This window comes from Eretmochelys imbricata, chromosome 11 (assembly GCF_965152235.1).
Source record: "Eretmochelys imbricata isolate rEreImb1 chromosome 11, rEreImb1.hap1, whole genome shotgun sequence".
Taxonomy (NCBI): Eukaryota; Metazoa; Chordata; order Testudines; family Cheloniidae; genus Eretmochelys; species Eretmochelys imbricata.
This window is the reverse complement of record NC_135582.1, coordinates 1,031,688-1,054,391: the sequence shown is the minus strand read 5'-3', so window position 1 is coordinate 1,054,391 and position 22,704 is coordinate 1,031,688. Positions and strand designations below refer to the sequence as shown.

At 59.8% G+C, this 22,704-nt stretch overlaps 1 protein-coding gene across 1 annotated transcript in view; it reads left to right on the top strand.

Moving 5' to 3' along the window:
• Nucleotides 1-13,300: 13,300 nt before the first annotated feature.
• Nucleotides 13,301-22,704, top strand: part of SPEG (striated muscle enriched protein kinase) — a 118,935-nt gene continuing 109,531 nt past the window's right edge. The window contains exon 1 of the mRNA XM_077829841.1: nucleotides 13,301-13,730. Within this exon, the coding sequence (XP_077685967.1) occupies nucleotides 13,301-13,730 (430 nt within the window). The remainder of the gene's footprint in view (nucleotides 13,731-22,704) is intronic.

The window sequence follows — 22,704 nt, the reverse complement described above, 5'->3', positions numbered from 1 at the left end:
ACAGAGACAAAGACCTACAAGATCTCTATCAAACATTCTTACAACTACAATACCCACCTGCGGAAGTGAAGAAACAGATTGATAGCGCCAGAAGAGTTCCCAGAAGTCACCTACTACAGGACAGGCCTAACAAAGAAAATAACAGAACGCCACTAGCCGTCACCTTCAGCCCCAACTAAAACCCCTCCAACGCATTATTAAGGATCTACAACCTATCCTAAAGGATGACCCAACACTCTCACAAATCTTGGGAGACAGGCCAGTCCTTGCCTACAGACAGCCCCCCAACCTGAAGCGAATACTCACCAACAACCACATACCACACAACAGAACCACTAACCCAGGAACCTATCGTTGCAACAAAGCCCGTTGCCAACTGTGTCCACATATCTATTCAGGGGACACCATCACAGGGCCTAATAACATCAGCCACACTATCAGAGGCTCGTTCACCTGCACATCCACCAATGTGATCTATGCCATCATGTGCCAACAATGCCCCTCTGCCATGTACATTGGTCAAACTGGACAGTCTCTATGTAAAAGAATAAATGGACACAAATCAGATGTCAAGAATTATAACATTCATAAACCAGTCGGAGAACACTTCAATCTCTCTGGTCACACAATCACAGACATGAAGGTCGCTATCTTACAACAAAAAAACTTCAAATCCAGACTCCAGCGAGAAACTGCTGAATTGGAATTCATTTGCAAATTGGATACTATTAATTTAGGCTTAAATAGAGACTGGGAGTGGCTAAGTCATTATGCAAGGTAGCCTATTTCCCCTTGTTTTTTTCTACCCCCCTGCCCGACGTTCTGGTTAAACTTGGATTTATGCTGGAAATGGCCCACCTTGATTATCATGCACATTGTAAGGAGAGTGGTCAGTTTGGATGGGCTATTACCAGCAGGAGAGTGAGTTTGTGTGGGGGGGGGGGGGAGGGGGAGGAAACCTGGATTTGTGCTGGAAATGGCCCACCTTGATTATCATGCACATTGTAGGGAGAGTGGTCGGATGATCACTTTAGATAAGCTATTACCAGCAGGAGAGTGGGGTGGGAGGGGGTATTGTTTCATGGTCTCTGTGTATATAATGTCTTCTGCAGTTTCCACGGTATGCATCCGATGAAGTGAGCTGTAGCTCACGAAAGCTCATGCTCAAATAAATTGGTTAGTCTCTAAGGTGCCACAAGTACTCCTTTTCTTTTTGCGGATACAGACTAACACGGCTGTTACTCTGAAACCTTCCTTAGAGCGGTCATCCTCCTCCAGCTGCACGATGAACTGTGCTTTGGTGAACTTTCCAATGCTCAACCCTCTCTTTTTGCACAGGGTTACAATGTCCTTCTTTAGGAGACGGTGACAGGCCATCACTCCGCTCTTCCCAAGTTGTTGTGGACTCACAGGCCTGAGTGCTCTCAGCTCCCCACGGTTTCCAGGGAGAACCCCTAGTGTGCCAGCCCTTCTCGAGGTCACTGCCTCTTTGCCAGGGTCGAGCCGCAGACTCCTCCACCCCTGGGACCGCTCGCTGCAATCCCCCAGGTAACCCTGTTACTGCAAAAGTCCTTCTCTCTCCCAGGGCCAAGCCGCATGCTCCTCCGCCCTGAGACTGCTCACCGCAGTCCCCAGGGGGACCCCATTACTGCACAGTCCTTCTTGCTGGTCACACACTCCCAGGGGTTAACCGCCCCCCCTAAATTGCTCCTCTCTGAGCCTTCAGCATGCCTGGTCCTCGTCAATCCCCCTTCGTTTTACTGCTCCCCTGTCACTTACTGCAGAAAGCGCCGTCCACGGGGTGCAGTACATCCCACCTCTGACACCAGTTGTCATGGAGTCCCGGGGCGATGCTCTGGAACTGCTCCCCATGAAGCCAGTCAGGACTCTGAGGAAGTCTCCTCTCGGGGAGCAGCCTGTCTGCAGGGCACACAGCTCACCCGGCTTCCACCTTCCTGGGTCCGACCTCGGAGCAGTCAGCCTCCTCTGTCCCTCCGTGCGCTTCCCACAGCGAGTCCGCCCAGGCGGGATCCTGGGGAAGCCAGAGGGTCCTGCCCCCCAACTCCGCAGTCAGACGTGACTCTCAGCCAGCCAGTAAAACAGAAGGTTTATTAGACGACAGGAACATGGTCTAACACAGAGCTTGTAGGTACAGAGAACAGGCCCCCTCAGCTGGGTCCATTTTGGGGGGCAGTGAGCCAGACAACCACGTCTGCCCTTCACTCCATGTCCCAGCCAGCCCCAAACTGAGACTCTCTCCAGCCCTTCCTCCTCTGGGCTTTGTCCCTTTCCCAGGCCAGGAGGTCACCGGATTCCTTTGTTCTCCAACCCTTTAGCTCTCACCTTGCAGGGGGGAAGGGCCCAGGCCATCAGTGGCCAGGAGACAGAGTGTCGGCCATTTATGTACCCTGGCCCTTTGCCCTGCAACAATCATACCCCCTTATCCCACCCCCTAAAGACTTAAGAAATGCCTAGGGGAAACTGAGGCACCCCTACAGTATTCAGAGGAAACATTAAGAACAGTTCCACTTTGTCACAACAGATGTGCTGAATGCGCGGCCGTGTGGGGTCTGGGCCCCATGTCTGGGGAGAGTCTGGGAAGACAAGTTGTCTGAACTGCCCCAGCTGGCCCAGGCTGTGACTTGCTGTTCTCTGTGCTAACCAAGGACTTTCTGCACCGTGCCAGACGTCCAATAAGCCCTCTGCTGTCACCCCCCGGCTGAGAGTCACTGCAGAGGCTGTGGGGGGGGGGGGGGCCTTGCTCCCTATGGGGGGACAAGTCTCAAGTGTCCAACTCAGAGACCTGATGGGGGTTCCCAGCTCCACGTGTCGGTCCCAGGAGGTGGGGAAGCCCAGGGCCTGACCCCAGGAGTGACCCAAGGGACACTGAAAGGCTCTTCCCAGGGACTGTTCCAGAGTACGGACCTGTGAATCCGTGACACCTCCTTGAGCTCTGCCAGTTCCCCTCAGTCTCGACCCGCAGCCCCCTGAGGGCTGTGGCCCCCGCTCTGAACAATGCTGGGGTCTAGTCCCTGCCATGCTGAGCTTCCTGGAGCCCCCCCAGTTACCCGGGCGACAGAGCCCAGAGATGGGGCCTATGCCCCCAGTCGGACAGCTGGGCCGGCTCCTCGGGCGTGCAGACAGGCTGCTGCGAGTGATGCGCTCACCGCCCAGCCTGGCTCGGGTCTCCCCCGTGGCCCTGAGCACCCAGAAGGGCAGCAAGCAGGGCCGGCAGGGGCTCTCCCCTAGCAGTGTGTGCGGAGCTGGGCCAAGGAGCAGGCCGGGTTTGCAGACACGCCCGGCGAGCCCAAGCGACCTGCTCTGGCTGGGGCTGGGTCAAATCACTGAGTGCAGGGGGCAGGACGCGGCGTTATCCTGAGGGCCCGAGCAAAGGGCAGCAGAACTGTGCTTAGCCCACCCTCCCCGAGCCTCACTTGCTAAGTAGGGGGTAGGGGAGCCAAAGGCAGGGAAGATGGGGACTGGGGACAGGTGGGTGTGTGGGGATGAGGCTGGCTGAGGAATCCCAGCTGCAGTTTGGCTGGCTCCTCTCCGGCTGATCAGGCTCACCTGAGTCCTTCTTCCTGGTGGGTGATTTGCCGGGCTGGCATCCCTCCGAGGGGTCTAGGTTCAGCCTTAGGCTGCGGGGTCAGTGGTGCAGTGAAAAGCCGGAGAGAAGCTCCGCTGGCCATGAGGGTCTCGGTCCCTGCTGACCGCTGGGTTACGTGGGGCGGCAGAGAGGCCCTGGAGGCTGTGAGCCAGCTGCAGACGCAGGGTCCCCCACCGGGGTAGGAGGTGAACCCCTGTGAACAGGGCTCTGGGTCCTCGCTGACTGACAGCAGCTGTGAGTGGCGGGAGAGGGGAGGGCTTTGTTAAGGGGACAGTTGCTCATCTGACTTTCCCACCACACAGCAGGAAACTGAGGCAGAGGATGCGACCCAAGGCGGTGGGGGGAGGGGGGTCAGGTTTGCACATGGCTGCCTGCTGTTGAATGGGGTTGTGGTGTTTTCTCAAACTGATGCTGGGTTCCCTTGTTTGTTACACACAGACTCAGTCCGGGGGGTTGGGGGGGGCACTGTTGCCTGCAGGGGTCTCCTGTTGGCTGGTCCCCGGTAGGTCAGGTTTCCTTCCTCCCAGACAGCCCTCCGGACCTGGGGCCTGGCCCCGGGCTCACTGAGAGAACCACCAGCTTATCTCCCCGGCAGCAGGCTCACACCATGCTGCCTACGGTCCCGGGCCCTCTTCGACCTGGGGGAGCAGTTTCAAAACAGGGTTCAAAAGGGACACGTTTGTGATTCGTCCACCTTGTGTAGAAACTCGACCAAGCTCCCCGGCAGCTTCGGAGGGTAAGACAGGCCCCAGCCAGGTTATTTATGTACAAGTGTGATTCCTCGGTACCATCAGATCTCAGCACTCCCAAACCAGCTCGACCAAAAATGAACTATCCTGAAACCGATCGGGGAGGTGCGCTGCATCGGTGGGTGGAAAGGGGTGAACTGGCCATAGAATACTCTGCTGTCGCTGTTTTCCTTGGCGGATGCAGCCTGGCAATGCCAGTGGGGAGGGAGCGGATCTGGTTTGTATCGAATCCGGATTTTGCAGTTGGAAAAATGCACTTTCTCCAGGCAAAGGTACTCAAACCTGAGAACTGCTTAGTCCACTTGGATGGGAGGCTGATAGAACAGTGGCAAGAAGAGAAGCTCAAGATAATTCTTTGTTTCCAGGTTTCACATTTATATTTTCATGTCATTCTGTTGAGATTCGCCGTATAATGTCAGCTCGGGGGTCTAGAGACCCTCGCCCTACACAAAATCTCACACACAACACCCCGTCCTGGACCTTTCTTCGCCTTCTTCATCAGCCCCTCTGTACGTGGAAGTCTGGGTCTTGAGAAACGCTCCAAAGCCCGAGGTGGTGGATCCAGCGAACGAAAGCTTGTCTGATTTCAGTTCATTCGTTGCTCATAACGTTCCTGAGCTGGGAGTCTGACATCTATTGATCATAACTTCCTGGCCCGAGTGCTGTACCTGCTGCTTCGGTGTCATGCTCACAGCCAGAAAGAAACAGGATCAATGTCAAACCTGGCCAAAAATCGCCGGTTTGCTGTGATCCCTGAGTGGCATCTGCCCGAAGCTCGAGAGATCGTAAGCTTCAAGGACCTAGCTCTCACTCCCAGTAATTCATAGGAATTTTCATCAATCGACTTCTGTTAACTGCAGGCCATGGTCCAAAATCCAAGGCTGCTCTGCAAACCGTTCCAGAAATGGCAACGCACACGCCTGCTGCAATTCAGAGTGAAATCGCTGCTGGGAGGAAGGCGGTTTGGAAAGACAGAGTTGAAGATATTCAAGTTCTTCTGCCTGAAATGTGACACTCCAAGGGATGCTGAGACTCCCTCTCCTCTGTCGGTGGCAAAGCCAAGGAGAGACTTTCGGAGTAGCCCAGTGGCATGGCCTCCCTGCTGAAGATACTACGCAACTCATTCTGAAAGACCTCCACAAACTGGGTCTTGCCCCTCAAAATACTTTGTGTTCTGGCTTTGATGCCAAAGTTCTGCCAGGGTGCTAAGGGAGGGGGGCGGGGGGTACAGACGCTTCTACCAAAGAAGTGAAACAAGCAAATACCTTCCACCCGCTGCTGGAATCGCCAGGTGGTTACCCATGTGTGAGAAGAGGTCGGCAGTGCCAGGCCTGTATGCTCTCAAATTGTAAGTCTCTACACAACTTTTTGTGCAGGCATGAAGTGCAAAGACTCAGGGGGACTGCAAAGACTCAGGGGGACTGGAAATAACCCGCAGTAATTGGGAAGAGATTCCAGGTATTCTGTCGGGCTCTGTGAATGGGTCTGGCGTCCTGTCTGTTGAAGCGAGAGGGCTGTTGGAAGTTACAGACTCATCCAAATTCTTGCTCTTCGCTGACCTTCTGAGGAGGCTTCGGAAAGTTTTTGCTCCTGTGAACAATTCCCCTCACAAGGAACTAATGCACCTTGCTAATGGAGTGAATGGACGACTGTTGTCTGTGGAGAACTTCCTGACCAGAGAGAGATGTTGGAAGATTTTTCTCTGAGGTTTCATCCAAGCCGCTGTTTTGAAAGATGCATGTGCTGAAGCATCAGCATGAAGCCGTGCCCGTTGTCACTAACCCCCACCGTCACACCTCCCCAGGCTGGTAGTGATCTTTGTACACAACGTGCCTTGTGGGGCATTGCTTGAAACTAACAACTCCCTGATCACCAGTGTCCGTGTGTGATGGATACCCGCTGGGATGCTGTGACTGTTTATATCCCGGTTGTTAGCACTGCTACACGATTTCTACCAATCGTATACAAAGTGTCAAGAGAAACGTTACAATCCCTCCTGGGGATTATCCTGGTGAAATCCATGTGGCGGAAGTTCTGGCTGTGTACATATATCTCCAGCCGGTGTTTTGTTCGTGGGTGATGCCCCCAGATGGGTTTACAGCAGGGCCAGACAGCTGTGTGTTCATGGCCCATCAAGGACACTCGGCTCACAACGGGCTGTTGAAGACACACATCCTGCCCCGTAAGCCTTTCCTGAAGACCCCTCAGAGAGAAGATGGGCAGTGGCAGCCCCTGGGAGTCAGCAAGCCACGTGAGGGATGTGATCTGCCCATGTGCCCCTGGACTCCATCTTGGGCAGTAACTTTCCATGCATCAGGGCTGTGGGCTTTGTTTGGGACAGGACATTTCCACGCACACAGCAAAGGATATAAAAGACCCCTGAGACATCTCCATGTTGCCTCTTTCCTGCCCTAGTTCTATGGACTGTGGATTTACAACTCAAAGGAGCATCTTGAACATAGACCGAAGACCTGGCAATCTATGGGAAGGTGCCAGAGAGACTTTGCAAGCGAGCCGTCTGTTGCATCCCTGCTACAGCCCTGTCTAAGGACTTTGCCATCACTTGTCCGTATATGATCTGTTACCCATTTGTAACTCTCTGCTTTTCTTTCCTGAATAAACCGTTCGTTAGCTCACTAAGGATGGGCTGGCAGGGTGATACGTGGGTAAGATCTGAGATTCATACTGATCTGGGGTAAGTGTCTGGCCCTTTGGGATTAGTAGAAACTCACATACAGGGAAATGGGTTTTCAATCACCCCTCGCTACATGGGACCGGGTAGTCTGGCTGGGAGCCAAGGGCCGGACTGCCCAGAGGGGACTGGCGGGGAGGGCTCGATGCAGCGCTTTCGTTACGGGCCTGGGGCATCTAGTTACAGAGCAAACCACCAGCTCCGGGGAGTGTCTGCCCTGAGCGTGGCATTGTCAGTGTGGCGCGTCCCGGGCACCCGGGAACATTTGCGACTGGCATTAAGGGCGATGAACATGTGCTGGAATTATAACTATTGTGCGTAAACCAGGGGTGCCTGGGGAGCGGTTAAACCGGCCTGTCCCAAACAAAGGAGTGTGTGTTCACCTGAATTTACAGAGAAGCAGTAACGAGATCCATCAAGCTAAGGGGGAGGGGCAGACAAGTGGGGGAGAAGGCAACCTGGTGTTTCCACCCAGAAGGGGAGAGAAGTTTGGTCTGGGTTTTGCTTAATCCATTTCAAAGGTTTACTGGGCTATAAAGCCAGGGGGGCTGACAGTGCCACTGGAACACGTTTACTAGTGGGGGTGCTGAAAGCCAGCCCCCTCCCACCCTGTCTGTACCCCTCCCCCCAGACCTGGGGCCGGGAACAGGGCCCTGTCTCCAGGAGGGGGGGACCCAGACAGGGGTAAGGGGGCAAAGGCTGGGGGTGGGCATGGGGCCAGCAGCTGGAACCCCGCATGTGGGGCCAGGAGCAGAGTCCTGGGTGCAGGCTGGGACCCTGCGTGTGGGGCTGGGAGCAGAGTCCCGGGCATGGGGCGGCAGCTGGCACCCCCTATGTGGGGCTGAGAACCTGCATGCGGGGCTGGGAGGGGAGGCCCAGGTGTGGGTCAGAAGCCGAGACCCCCACATACAGGGCCAGGAGCTGAGGCTTGTGCTCGGGGCCAGCAGCTGGAACCTCATGCTGGGGGCCAGAAGCAGAGCCCCAGGCATGGGGCTGGGACCCCACAAGCGGGGCTGGGAGCGGAGTCCTGCAGAAAACCTGGGGTGCTGCAGCACCCCCCACACTCCTCGTTCCCGCATCTATGGGGCCTGAACCTCAAGTGATAATCAGCTGAACCAAGGAGTGTGGGGTGGTGTGTGTGTGTGTGTGTGTTGAGGAAGGTCTGGACTGAGGGAAAGTCAGCGTTGGCAGGAGAGCGACTCGGGAGAGAAACCATGGGGAACAAAGCCTGTTCTTGCTAGATGACGTTTTAGACTTTCAGAAGTGTTTGCTTTGCTTTGTTTTCCTTGTAACTCCGTCTAGCTTCACTCCTTACAACTTGAACTTACTCCTGTGTCTGCTTTGTTAATACATTTATTTCGTTTTTCTGTGAGCCAGCTCAGTGCCGTGTGTGAAAGGCCAGGTGTTTTCAGCCCAGGGAAGTTACTGAGCTGTGATGTGCTTTTGTGTCTCTAAAGGAACAAGGGACCCCTGGTATTTCTCTGTGCTGCCCAGGAGGGGCTGGACATTGCAGAGCTCCCAGCTTGAGAAAGCTGGGGACAGGGAGTGTGTTGGGGTCACCCTGCTGGCAGTAACCCAGGCTGGTGGGAGCCAGAACGGGGCTGAGGACAGGCTGCTGGCCCACGGCTGGAGCTACACAGTCACTCCGGGTGTGACCCGTGTGCTGGCAGCCTGGTTGTGAGCATCCCGGGCTGGGAGCTACAACAGCAAAGCCTTGTGAGGCAGCCGGGGTCACAGGGCAGGCGGTGACACGCCCTGGGACGTTGCACTCTCTATGATTTTATGAAAATATGCTAATGAGTGTGAATATGATGTAACTGGAATATGCTTCATGCAAAAGGTCGCTTGTAAGGTATCATTACAAAGCTTATAATCTACTGAGTGTGGTCATCCCATTTGTATGAATGTATCGTTCTCGTATCTGAGACTGGAAATATGAAATATAACTCTGAGGACATATTGTAATTATGCAAAGTGTGGGCCATTAATGGTGGTTTGGAATCTTGATGGCTCCCATTAACCAGGACAATTGACTGTAAATGCCTCTGTTTACTTGTAAGTCTTCCTGTCTACTGTGGGCTGGCAAGTGTGTGATGAAGTCTTACAGTGACATGTGATCATGTCACCTGACCTGGATTCCATCTTTAACCTGGTGCTTTTCCATTGAGAAGGAGGGGTGGGAACCCAGAGAGGGACAAAGGGTTCCCGCCTTGTGCAAAAGCTCTATGAGGGGCTGGAACAGGTCAAAGGGGGCTGCAATCATGAGGAATCCCCTAGCTACCACCTGAGCTGGAACAGGGGCTGTACCGGGGAAAGGATTGGACCCAGACTAGGAAGGCATCCAGTCTGTGAAAGAAGCTTATTGTAACATCTCTGAGGGTGAGATTTTATCTGTATTCAGTTTTCTTACTGTATTAGGCTTAGAGTTGCGTGTTTTATTTTATTTTGCTTGATCATTCACTTTGTTCTGCCTGTTATTACTTGGAACCACTTAAATCCTACTTTTTATATTTAATAAAATCACTTTTTACTTATTAATTAACCCAGAGTATGTATTAATACTGGGGGGGGGGGCAAACAGCTGGGCATCTCTCTCTAGCAGTGTTATAGAGGGCGGACAATTTATGAGTTTATCCTGTATAAGCTTTCTACAGGGAAAAATGGATTTATTTGGGGTTTGGACCCCATTGGGAGTTGGGTATCTGAGTACGGGAGACAGGAGCACTTCTTAAGCTGTTTTCAGTTAAGCCTGCAGTTTGTGGGACGTGGTTCAGACCTGGGTCTGTGTTTGCAGCAGGCTGGCGGGTCTGGCCCCAACCAGGCAAGGGACTGAAGTCTCAGGCTGCAGGGAAAACGGGCTCAGAGATAGTCTAGGCACATCAGGTGGCAGTTCCCAAGGGGGTTTCTGTGACCCAACCCATCACCCCCATTGTTCCTGGTCTGGATGGCATCGCGATTGGACTGTGACCAGGCCACCAAACAAACTGAGGTCTTGCCCCAAAATGTTCCAGATGCCCTAGTCACTGGGCACTTATCAGGATCCCCAAATGCAAATGAGCCCCAGTGGTCCCAGATTGACCATGAAGTGATTGATGAACCCAGTGGTGAGTTGCAAAGGCGATTTTGGGAGAAGAGCTCCAAGTTATCAGCAATCTACCCCACCAGCTCTCCAGGCATCTTGGAACCAGACTCGCTGCAGGCTTTGAGTGACTCGCTTGGATTAGATATTGGGAAGGGGAAAGTTCAAACAACTGGATTTAAACCCCTGATAAGAGAAATTGCAAAGAATTTGAAGAAGTTGTGGGTGGTGCCAAGCAATGAACGGAGGCTTTCCCATATATTTTGGACATGTTTATACTGGTCTTGCTGTTTGGAGCATCAACAGCAGCTTGTGAGAATTCCTTTTCTCGTTTGAAAATAATTGTATCACAGTGACCAATGAGCATGAGCCAGGAAAGAAAGAGAAACCGAATTCTCCTCTCATGTGTAAATGGTTGGACTTCAGAACTGAACCTGGTTGGCTTTGTGCAAGAATTCAGAGGCTGTTATCCAAGAAGACGTAATCTTCAGTTCAATGAACAGTCTTTGTTACGCAGCACATTCAGGGTAAGATTGATACTTTTATATTTCGGAATCTGTGAATAATTTATAATTCTTGAATATTCATTATACTGATCACAGGAACACGTATCATTTCTTATCTCATCAAAGTAAAGGAAAGAAAAGGCTTCTGACAGAGACTGCATTGGTCACCGTGCATGAACTTCTGAAGGCAAATACCACCGCTGCTTTTGTCAGTGTCCTAGCTATGGGGTGTTCTCTCTCTCTCTCAAAAAGTGCACTTATTTCCAGTCTGAATTTGTCTAGCTTCAACTTCCAGCCCTTGGATCGTGTTTGACCTTCCACTGCTGGACTGAAGAACCCAGTGTCCAGTATTCATTCCCTGTATATGGGTACTTACAGACTGTGACCATGTCACCCCTTAACCGTCTCTGTTAAACTAAATCGATTGGGTTCTGGTGTCTGTCACTAGAGGCAGGTTTTCTAATCCTTGAATCTGTCTTCTCTGTTTGAACCCTCTTCAGTTTATCAACATCCTTCCTGAATTATGGGCCCCAGAACTGGACACAGGATTCCAGCAGCGTCACACCAGTGCCAAGGACAGAGGTAAAAGAACCTCTCTGCTCCTACTTGAGATTCCCGTTTACGCAGCCCAGGATCGCATTAGCCCTTTGAGTCGCACTGGGAGCTCATGTTCAGCTGATTATCCACCATGACCTCAAAATCTTTTTCAGTCCCCGCTTCCCAGGCGAGAGTCCCCCGCCCTGTGTGCACAGCCGGCATTCTCTGCTCCTAGACGCAGACCTCGACATGTGCCTCCTTCCCAAGCGATCCAGGTCACTCTGTCTCAGGGACCGGCCTCCGCATTCTTTACCTGCCCCTGATTTCTGTGTCCACTGGGGGAGTTCGCAGCAAAGACTTTGGGTTTTCTTCCAGGGCACTGATAAAAGTGTTAAATAGAGCAGGGCCAAGAACCCATCCCGTGGGACCCCACGAGAAGCAAATGTTGAGTGATGATGTTCCAGTTATAATTACATTTTGAGACCTATGTGTTAGCCAGCTCTTAATCCATTTACTCTGGGCCATGTTAATTTTATAGCGTTCTAGCTTTTTAATCAAAATGTCACGCCCAACCAAGCCGAATGCCTTACAAAAGTCAAAGTCCATTACATCTGTGCAGTTACCTTTTATCAGCCAGACTTGTAAGCTCATTGAAGAGTGAAATAAGGTTTGTTTGACAAGACCTATTTCCATAAACCCTGCTTGGGGGAGGGTGTTTGCAGCAGGTAGAGAGGTGCTGGGGCTTTCACCAGTCTTACATGGACAAAGGTTCGCAGCTCACACGACTATTGAAAACTAATTGGAAGAGCGGAGGCTCGAGAGGGGCTGCGGAGCGTGGGTGCTAATTTCCAGCTTTAATTCCCAGCCCTCGTACAGTTTGTCGCTGATTGGGCCTGCATTTGTGAGTGTGTTAACGGTTGATTTTCCAACGTGAAAGGCTCGCACACGCACTGGCAGAGACATAGAGGGGAATGAAAAAGCCAAGCCCGACTAGATCATTTGATGGTGTTTTTAAAAACTCTGGACTTTGGGGCTAATCTCAGGGTTCCTGGGGGTCTGACTCAGGATTTGTGATCTCTTGTAGTTGGCAAGGCTGGGGGGTCACACGCCCCCTGGCCAGGGAAACTGACCGATTTGGGGGGGAAAGCTGCCACGAGCGCTGAGTTTCCCAGCCAGGGCCCCCGCCCCCAAGTGCACACGTAGCCCCGCCCGTGCGGTAGGTGTTGGGGAGTGAGGGTCTGCACAGAGGGCGTGTGGTGCCTGGCACTCGGCCCTGAGCCGCGGCGGGCCTGGCCCGTGTCCCCAGCCGGGCTCTCGCTCTGCAGGGAGCATGCTGTGTCTGTTCCCCTCGCATGCTTCCCGCGGCTCCACCACCGGGCTGCAGCTGCCTCTCAGAGCCGGCCAAGGGCTGGGCCGCGGTGGCCCCCTCTCGGCCTTGCGGCTAATATGGAAAGGCCCCGGGCCCCCTGGCGATCTTTGCAAGTGGAGCCGCGCACTCGGCTCTGAGTGGGGGAGCCAGGCCAAGGAATGTGACACATCAGAGGGCAGCTGTTACTTCAGGAGGGGGGCAGAGACGGCTCAGTTCTGCCGGGGCTCCAGGGAGCGGGACGGGGGGACGCCGAGGTCTGAGGCCAGAGGGAGCCTGCGGGAGCGGAGGGCGGCTGCAGGGAGCCGCGCCCCAGGTAGGGAGAGGAGCAGGTGCTGGGTCACGGAGCGGAGCTGCGGCTTGATCTCGGCACGGTGCAGCTCCCGGCTTGGTGTGCGGCCTGGGCCCCCTCCGCACGTCTGGCTCCACTGTGCAGGCAGCAACCTGAGACCCAGCCTAAAAATAACCCTGCACTCACCCCCGGAGCTGCGACCTTCGGGGCTTCGTCCGGCTGGGCAGGCACCGAACTGAACGCCACCTGCACGGGGCAGCGGCCTTTCCTCCTCTTGCCTCCTGGCACATGCCCAGCAGCCGGGGGCAGCTCCCAGCACCAAGCTGTGCGGCAAGAGGGAGAAACGGATCGTGGGGGCTGCCCGGGGGTCCATCTGCAGCTGCCTTGAGTCCGGGGCCCTGGGTACAGGCTCGGCAGGGAGCAGGGCTGCAACTGGCAACCCAGTGACGGCTGAATTCAGCGGCCACGAGCCATGCACCGGGCCCAGGCGCAGAGCAAGCTGAGCAAATCTGGGGAGGAGGCCGGGGGGGTGGCGCGCATGCTGGGGAGGCCCGGAGCGGCCCCTCCAAGTCCCGGCATCCCCCCGAAGCGCGCCAAGGTCACGGCGGTGCCCGAAGCGGGGGCAGCTCGCCCAGCAGCCCCGGTCTTTGTGCGGAAGCTGAAGAACGCAGCCATTGGCACTGGCTGCGACATTCGGCTGCGAGTGGCTGTGGTTGGGAGCCCCCAGCCCCGCCTGCGCTGGTACAAAAACGAGGCGCAAATCCCCCCGCGGGGAGAGGAGTACGGCACCCTGTGGATCCGGGACAGCAAGCTGGAGGACGCCGGCATCTACACCTGTGTGGCCCAGAACGAGCAGGGCGAGGCCATGACCAGCGCCGTGTTGGCCATCCTGGATATGGAAGGTAAGGTCGAGGCGCCACCCGGGGACTTGCTCCAGGGGAGCAGGGTCTGAGGCCAAGGCCCTGGGACGTGTGTGGACAGCTGCCTCTGGGGTGGGGCACAACACCCGCTTACCAGCCGTACGGCCACGCTGGGTATCCACTGCCGGAGTCGCACTTTGCCATGTGAATTTTCACCGCAGCCACAGGTCCCTAAGCGGCAGGCGATGCCCTGGGAGAGCTCTGAGCACCTAGCGTGGTGGGGATGGAGCCGGCGCCCCGGTGCAGGGCTGGGGCCTGTTGTCACACTGGTGAATGTGGCCCTAGGGGGATGGAGACGGGGGAAGCCATGTGGGCTGGCTGTGGTTAGAGACTGGGAGAGCCCAGGGGTGGGGGAGGAGGCCCTGGGGGGCCGGTCCAGGGAGCTGGAGAGCCGAGCGCTGGGGCAGAAGGAGAGAGCGGGCGGTGCAGCGGGTACTGGGGGAAGCCAGTGGTGCCCGCCAGACACTGCAGTCCCGACGCCCCTTCCAGCTGGCCCGGCGAGCGGGGTGGGGCCAGCTGAGCGGCCCCACTTAGAGCAGCAATGCCCGAGGGGGGGCCCTTCCGGAAAAAGAGCCCCCCCCCGCCCTGCTGCTGGCCAACGCCTGAGCACCAAACCCTGATCTGTGAGTCCCAGCCAGGTCGCTGCACCTCACGGTGCCCCCCGACTCCGAGCCTGGGGGCCAACACCCGCACGGGGGCTGAGACGAGCTGCCAGACAACAGAGCCCATTGGGCCGAACCAGCATGGGCCATGCCCATTGGTCAGTTACAGTGGGGGAGGGGGGTCACCGGAGTAGGCAGTGCCCATTGGTCAGTTACAGTGGGGGAGGGGGTCACTGGAGTAGGCAGTGCCCATTGGTCAGTTACAGTGGGCGAGGGGGGGTCACCGGAGTGGGCCGTGCCCATTGGTCAGTTACAGTGGGAGAGGGGGTCACCCGAGTGGGTGGTGCCCATTGGTCAGTTACAGTGGGGGAGGGGGTCACTGGAGTAGGCAGTGCCCATTGGTCAGTTACAGTGGGGGAGGGGTTTCACCGGAGTGGGCCGTGCCCATTGGTCAGTTACAGTGGGGGAGGGGTGTCACCGGAGTGGGCAGTGCCCATTGGTCAGTTACAGTGGGGGAGGGGGGTCACTGGAGTGGGCAGTGCCCACTGGTCAGTTACAGTGGGGGAGGGGGGGTCACCGGAGTGGGCAGTGCCCATTGGTCAGTTACAGTGGGCGAGGGGGGGGTCACCGGAGTGGGCGGTGCCCATTGGTCAGTTACAGTGGGGGAGGGGGTCACCGGAGTGGGCGGTGCCCATTGGTCAGCTACAGTGGGGGAGGGGGGTCACTGGAGTGGGCGGTGCCCACTGGTCAGTTACAGTGGGAGAGGGGGTCACTGGAGTGGGTGGTGCCCACTGGTCTGTTACAGTGGGGGAGGGGGTCACTGGAGTGGGTGGTGCCCACTGGTCAGTTACAGTGGGGGAGGGGGGTCACCGGAGTAGGCAGTGCCCACTGGTCTGTTACAGTGGGGGAGGGGGTCACTGGAGTGGGCGGTGCCCACTGGTCAGCTACAGTGGGGGAGGGGGGTCACTGGAGCGGGCGGTGCCCACTGGTCAGTTACAGTGGGGGAGGGGGGTCACTGGAGCGGGCGGTGCCCACTGGTCAGTTACAGTGGGGGAGGGGGGTCACTGGAGCGGGCGGTGCCCACTGGTCAGCTACAGTGGGGGAGGGGGGGTCACTGGTCAGCTGCTCGCAGTGCCCCATGTTCCCGGCTGTCCATGGCACGGGCCACCCCCGGGTGTCAGGGAAGCAGGCAGCGGGGGCTGCTTGGCGCTATGCTGTGAGATCCCGGGGCCCCCAGCCCCTGGCGGTCTGGGGCTCGCAGGGGTTGAGGCTGGCTGAGAGGGGCCCTGGCCTGCCTCCCGCCTGGCTCGGGCACCGCGGCGGGAACCTGGTGTACCTCAGAGCACACGTAGGCCTGGCACGGGGGTCCCACCCGCCCGCTGAGCGGCTGGGAGACTGGTGAGCAAATGGGGCATGGCAGCGTTAGGGTTCGTGCCCCGATCCCTGCTCTCACGCCACCCTCCCCCCCGCCGGTGACTCCTCCAGCGATGGGGGCTGCTGTGGAGACAGGTGGGGGCAGCTTCTGCCTCACTGGCCCCACTGCTGGCACCATGGCAACGTGAAGGGGCAGGATTGGGGAGGGTCCAGGCCCCCCAGCCCCAGCACTGCCTCATGCCCCCATGTCCCTGTCCCAGGCTCCCAGCCCCTCCCCGCAGGGTCCCTGACTGCATGTGGGGAATACCCCTGTGCCCGCTCCCTGGGGACCCCAGGGGATTCGGGTCCTAGGGTGGTGGCTCCCTGTGGGCCTTAGTGAGGCTTGCACTGGCCTGCTGGGCAGGAGCTCGGAGCCCCAGCCCGAGGGGGGCCAGCCTGGGGTGCCCCTGCAGCCAGTGCCTGGCCTCAGGAGATGGGCAACGGGGCAGGGTCCTAGCACAGCCGGCAGCCGCACAGGACAGGGAGACACCCTGGTCCGGCAGGGGGCTGGGGTTGGGACCCCCAGGGGCATTCCTGGCTCTGCAGCTGACTGGGCAGCCCCCTCCCCTCGCTGGGCCCTGGGGACCTTCTCTGGAGCTGGGGGCTAGTTGTCGATGTTTGCAGCAGGGGAGCGGTTCAGCTCGTGCCCCACGGAGCGCGGCAATGGGGGGCCGTGTTCTCTGGTGCTGTGCGTGCCAAACTCCCTCCGGATGGCTGGGGCCTGAGGAGGGTCGGCCTGCGGGAGGGACATACCACGCTGGCAGCGAGCCATCGCAGGCCTGCTGCGCCCCGAGACGGGCAGAGGAAATAGGTGAGGAGTGCCTACCTGGGGCAGGGCTGCAGGGGTGCCGGGCTGTGGGATGGGCGTTGTACGAGTGGAGAGGCGACAAGGAAACTGTTTCACACTGTTACCCTGTGGGGAAGGTGGGGAGCATGCCTGGCCCTGGGAGGATGGGGGGCACCACGTGCTGCAGGGTTGTTCTTGGGGCCCTACCAAATTCAAGGCCATGAAAAACACGTCATAGACTGTGACATCTGGTCTTTTGTGGGCTTTCACCCTCTACTATACAGAGTTCATGGGGGAGACCAGCGGTTCTCAAAGTGGGGGGCCTGACTCAAAAACGTGTTGCGAGGGGGGGTTTCCGGGTTATTTTAGGGGGGGTCACGGTATTGCCACCCTTACTTCTGCGCTGAATTCAGAGCTGGGCAGCTGGAGAGCGGCAGCTGCTGGCCAGGCACCCAGCTCTGAAGGCAGCGCCCTGCCAGCCGCAGCGCAGAAGTGAGGGTAGCAACCCTGCAAACCCCCCTACAATGACCGTGTGACGCCCCCCCACAACTCCTATTTGGGTCAGGACCCCACAATCACACTGTGACATTTCAGATTTAAATCGCTGAAATCGTGAAATGTATGATTTTTTAAATCCTTATGACCATGAAATTGAACAAAATGGACCATGAATTTGGTAGGGCCCTAGTTAGCCTGGCTCTAGTAGGGGAGGGGATGACTGTATTGCCTTGGGGAGTCTGACGGGAGGGCGTGTTATACTGGGGGGACTGTGTGTGGGACTGCAGGGGACCGTGCCTTGCGGTGCTGGGGGACCGTGTGTGGCCCTGTGTCGTGAGGGGACCGTGTGTGGCCCTGTGTCGTGGGGGGACCGTGCCTTGCAGTGCGGCGGGTGTGGGGGGACCGTGCGTGGCCCTGTGTCGTGGGGGGACCGTGCCTTGCAGTGCGGGAGGTGTGGGGGGACTGTGTGGGGCCCTGTGTTGTGGGGGTCTGTGCCTGGCAGTGTGGGGGGTGCGGGGGGACCAAGTGGGGCCCTGTGTCGTGGGGGGACCATGCCTGGCAGTGAGGGGGGTACGGGGAGACCGTGCGTGGCCCTGTGTCGTGGGGGGACCGTGCCTTGCAGAGCGGGGGGTGCGGGGGGGGCCGTGCGTGGCCCTGTGTCGTGCGGGGACCGTGCCTTGCAGAGCGGGGGGTGCGGGGGGACCGTGTGAGGCCCTGTGTTGTGGGGGGGACCGTGCCTTGCAGTGCGGGGGGTGTGGGGGGACCATGGGGGGACTGTGCCTGGAGGTGTGGGGGGACCGTGTGGGGCCCTGTGTTGTGGGGGGACCGTGCCTGGCAGTACGGGAGGTGCTGGGGGACCGTGTGGGGCCCTGTGTCGTGGGGGGACCGTGCCTGGCAGTGTGGGAGGTGCGGGGGGACCGTGTGGGGCCCTGTGTCGTGGGGGGACTCTGCCTTGCAGAGCAGAGGGTGCGGGGGGACCGTGTGTGGCTCTGTGTCATGCGGGGACTATACCTGCAGTGCTGGGGAGTGGGGGGACTGTGCGTGGCCCTGAGGGGCTTGTTGCTGTGAGCTCTGTCCGTGCACGGGGGGCAGGAGACCCCCGGTCTGTCGTGGGCGAGGGCACCTTTCATGGAGGCCAACGGCTCCCCCCTCGCCTGCGCGGCTCCGGGCTCCCCCCTCGCCTGCGCGGCTCTGGGCGATGCTATGTGGTGTCCCCTGACGCCGGTCCCGCTGGCCTGGTCAGTTGCCTTTGCTCAGGATTGTGAGCCGGCGACCGGGCGAGGTGGCCCCGTGGAGCCCCGTCTCTGAGGAGCGGAGCTGCCGGGACGCCCTCCCTGACGCAGGCGTTGAAAGTCGTCCTGCCTGGCCGCTCTCCCTGAGAACTGGGCCTGCCGGGCGCCTGCTGGCACCGACCAAACCCCCACCGCAGCAGCGAGGGGTGCCAATCCCGGCTGGACAGTCCCGCAGGCTTCACCACGTGACGTCACCTTTAATTCAGGATTGATCTTTAACTCCGGAGACTCCCGGGTTGGCCACGTTACGGCAGGTGGCTGCTTCGGCAGGGGGCCCCGGGGCTGCGTGGCGCATGGGGGGGTTGGCGAGGGCCAGCGGCTAGCGAGTGGCAGCAGGCAGCGTGGGGCTGGTGGGATCCCTGGAGGGCTTGGACACCGAGCTCCTGAGGGGCGCAGGGGCTGGCGGGACGTGGGTCTGCTCGGCCCAATGGGCGCGAGAAGGCAGCAGCAGCCGTGGCCTTCCCGTGCCGGGCGGGAGGCTGCGGAGAGGGAAGCTGCCATAGCCAGTGTGTGTGAGGGCCGTGGTGCCCGTGGGCAGTGGGGACAGAGGTGCGGGAGGGGAGGAAGGGCTCAGAAGCCAGGCCCATGCTGGTGCTGTTTACTGGAAGAGCTGGGGGCGGGGGGAGGCTGGTGCTGGATTGGGAGACTCCTCTGGCCCCCACGCTTTGTTCTGCAGGCCCCGCAGCTGATGGAGGCAGAGATGAAGCCGCTGGGTGGCTGACCGCAGGGATTCTCCGCGGGAGTGGCAGCCGGGGGAGATGGAGGGAAATGCCCTGCCGGGGCAAAGGCCCGGAGACGTGCCCCTCTCCGGCCGGGGTGGGGCACAGCTCAGCCGGTGTCTGACTGGGCTGGGTCTGGCCTGGGGAAGTGGGGTGCCTGATTCTGCCGGCCCTGTGCCATGGGCACCGTGGGCACCGTGAGCGTCTGGCACTCCCAGCTGGGAGTTCTGCCCTTGCTGGCCCCGGTGCCTTCGACCCACTCCCGGTCTGGGCTGAATGGGACCCCCCGGCTCTCCCCTGGGCTGACTTGGGGGGGCTGCCTGGCCAGGGTGAAGGAAAGGGTGGGTGTAGATGTGCCCAGCTCCAGGGCAGAGCTCGTGGCTCTCGGTGTGGGATGCGTGGGCCAGGCTGGCAGGTCCTGCTCAGCGAGCGGCAGCCGCTGGGTGCCTAGACCAGGGACAGGGCGAGTTACCGCGTCTGCCTCTCCCCGTCCCCCTTCCCGGGCTGCAGCGTAAATCCTGGGGGGGCAGGGGGCACGTGGAATACACGTCTCCCCCCAGGCTCCAGAACCTGCCCCCCCCCCCCGGCCCTGGCCCTTTCCTCGCTGGGCCTGCCCTGGCCCCAGCGACGCACGCCCCAGGGGGCTGTCAGGCCCTGGGCCAGCACCCACCCCCCGCTCTAGAGTGGGCCAGCTGCAGGGCCAGACATTGCCTGAGTGCCGCCTTCTGCACATGGGCCCCGTTCCCCCCGGCCCAGGTCACTGCCCTGGGGCCCTGCCAGACCCCCCCCAGTTACTGTTCAGGGCCCTGTCCCCACGTCCCCCCGTTACTGCCCTGGGGCCCTGCCAGACCCCCCCCAGTTACTGTTCAGGGCCCTGCCCTCCGGTTACTGCCCAGGGCCCTGTCCCCCCGTCTCCCCCATGGTTACTGCCCCAGGGCCCTGCAGTCTGTGGCCCTGTGGTGTCCGTCCCTGGCAGCCCGTTGGCAGCGCAGGGCGCTGAGCGGTGACCCTGGCCCAGGCGCTGTGACCACCGTCACCAGTAGCCTGCTCCGATACCCGCCAGGTCCCTGCAGCGCGTCGACCTGCGGGCTCTGCAGCTGGGGGTCGGTAACCCCCATGGCCTGCCCCACGGCAGACCCTGCTCCCTGCTGGCTCCCCCTCAGGCCACACTGCGGGTGCCTAGCACCCGGCGGAGAGGCCCTTTGCCTGCTCAGCCCGCAGGCCCTGCCCCATCACCCACCGTTCAGTGCCTTGTGCCGGGTCGCTGCCTCGGGCCCCATGCTGAGCCGGGGGTGGGGGGAGCCGCCCGCGGGCTCGGGGGAGCCGGAGACAGCTGGGGCTGGGGGTCGGATCAGCCCATTCCCCACCCGGCCGGTGCAGGACCCTGCCCCGGGCTGCGTCGTGTGGGCTCTGAGCAGGCGAGTTGCCGGCGTCCCAACCCGACAGGGGTTCCCCGTTCCTGGGCCCAGGCCCCCCGGGTAAGGGGCTCTGCCGCCCGGCCAGGGCTGGGCACGTCAGGCAGGGGAGTGGGCGGCCATGCTGAACGCACAGTCACTGACCAGGGCCCGGGGCTTTCTCCAGCCCTCCGGCTGTAGAGCGAGCTGCTCTCGGGCCGTCCCCTGGCCTGGGCTGGAGGGGACCTGGAGCCAGAGCCCTCCAGTGTGTGAGGGGGGAGTGGGTTCCTGGGAGACCCCACTGCAGCCCCTGGCGGGGATGGAGCAGGGCTTCCCCAGCAGGGACCCCTCCGGTGCTGGGAAGGGGGCAGAGGGGGCACACGCCGGAGGCAGCAGCCTCCGGGAAGGGAGGGACCAGGCCGAGGGATGGGGCAGAAGGATGGGGATGGGCCCCTGACACTCCCTGAAGGGCTTGACTCCCCAGCCTGCTCTGTGGGGCTCGCAGGTCGCTCCCCATCTCCAAGTGGGTCCCTCTGTCCAGCACCCTGCTGTCCCTGCTCTCAGGGAGTGCCGGGTCCATTCCAGCTGATCGACACCCCTCCAGCTCCCGGGGGTGAGCACCCCACCCTGCGCACCATGGGGCACACCCGACTGCTCTGCGCGGCCCTGTCCTGCCCCCCTCCTTGCCCGGCTCCCACATTGCCCCCTGGGCTGCAGGCTGCATGGGGCAGAGGCTGCTGTTCTCTGGGCACAGACAACCTCAGTGCCAGGGCAAGGGCCCCGCCACGCAGCCTCCTCCCCTTCGCTGCGCCCTTTGGGGTCACCCGCTCAGGTCCTTGCACACCTGCTCTGCGGGGCCCCCGCTTGTTAGCGCCTGTCTCCCCAGCCCCATTTGTGATTCCTCTTCCTCAGCTCTGAATCTGAATTTGTCAGCGTCTCCAATGCAGCGGGGTCCGGAGCTGAGGGCGGGACCCCGGACCCAGGGGATTGTTTCAGGGGCCAGCGGCCCTGGGCGTGCTCAGCGCCCCAAGGATCCGCCGCTTGCTCCCCGCTTGGCTGGGCTTGGCCAGAGCTCGCTGCCGGCTGCTCTCCTGCCCGAGCCAGCCCTGCCAATTTCTCCGAACCCTTGGGCCCTGCCCTTTGGTGGGGCTGAACTCCTGCCCGGCTCCTCCCTGGCTGCCCTGAGGACAAGGGACCAGAGCAGCACCAGCACCGGCTTTGCCCAATCCCCCCCAACCCCCACTGACTCTGGTTCGTCCTGCCTTGCTCTGGCCGGCCCTGCGCCCCCTTAGCAGCCAGCACGAGGGCCGCGTCGGCTTTGCGGCCTGGAGCTGTTCCCAGCGCGCGGAGCGTTGGGGCTGGGGCGTGGGGGCTGCACCGCGCGCTCGCCTGGGCCTGCTGCCCGGGGCCCTGTTCCCTCTAGGCCGCGCGGCTGTGCAGCAGGCTACAAGGGGCCGCGCGGCAACCGGGGCCTGGAGAGGAGAGAGGTCGGGGTGGGCGGGGAGCAAGCTGGGGCATGCACAGCTGCCATGGGCCACTCCCCCAGCCCCAGAGCTCCTGCTGCTGGTGGGGAGAGAGGGCTGGGGGGAGTCCTCTGGCCCCAGCACTGGGGCAGCCTGCACCCCCAACTCCTCATCCCCAGCCCCACCCCAGAGCCCGCACCCCTGCATCCCAACCCTCTGTCCCAACTGTGAGCCCCCTCCTGCACCCCAAACCCCACATCACCTCCATATTGGTGCACGGAGCAAAATTCATTGCGCACGCGGATATAACAAATGAGAGGGAACGTTGCCCAGCTCTTGCTGCCGGTTTGCTCCAGGCTACGCTCCCAGAGAGCTGCCCTGTCTCGCAGGCGCCCTGGCAGCTTCCGGCGGGGATCCAGCGAGGCTCCCGGCCCTGTCACTCTGCCTGTCACGCCCCGGCTGGGTGCCATTCAAGAGCAGGCCTGGCTGGCTGTGGCCCAGCGCCCTGGCTCGGGTGCGTACTTCTCCCGCGAGGGGAGCTCCCATCCCTGCGGGTCGCTGGTCTCGCAGCTGGGGCGGCCGGGTCGGGTCCAGTCACTCTGCGCCCGGTCAGCGGAGACGCAGCCCCCTGGCCACTCTGCCGAGGGTGGCCTGGAATATGGGATTTCCCTAGACTGCAGCCCTGTGGCCAGCCGCTTTGTAATTTCATAATTCGTGTGTTAGGAGGAGTAAATGACACGTCCTTATTCACTCTCTCCACACCCGTCATGATTTTATAGACCTCAATC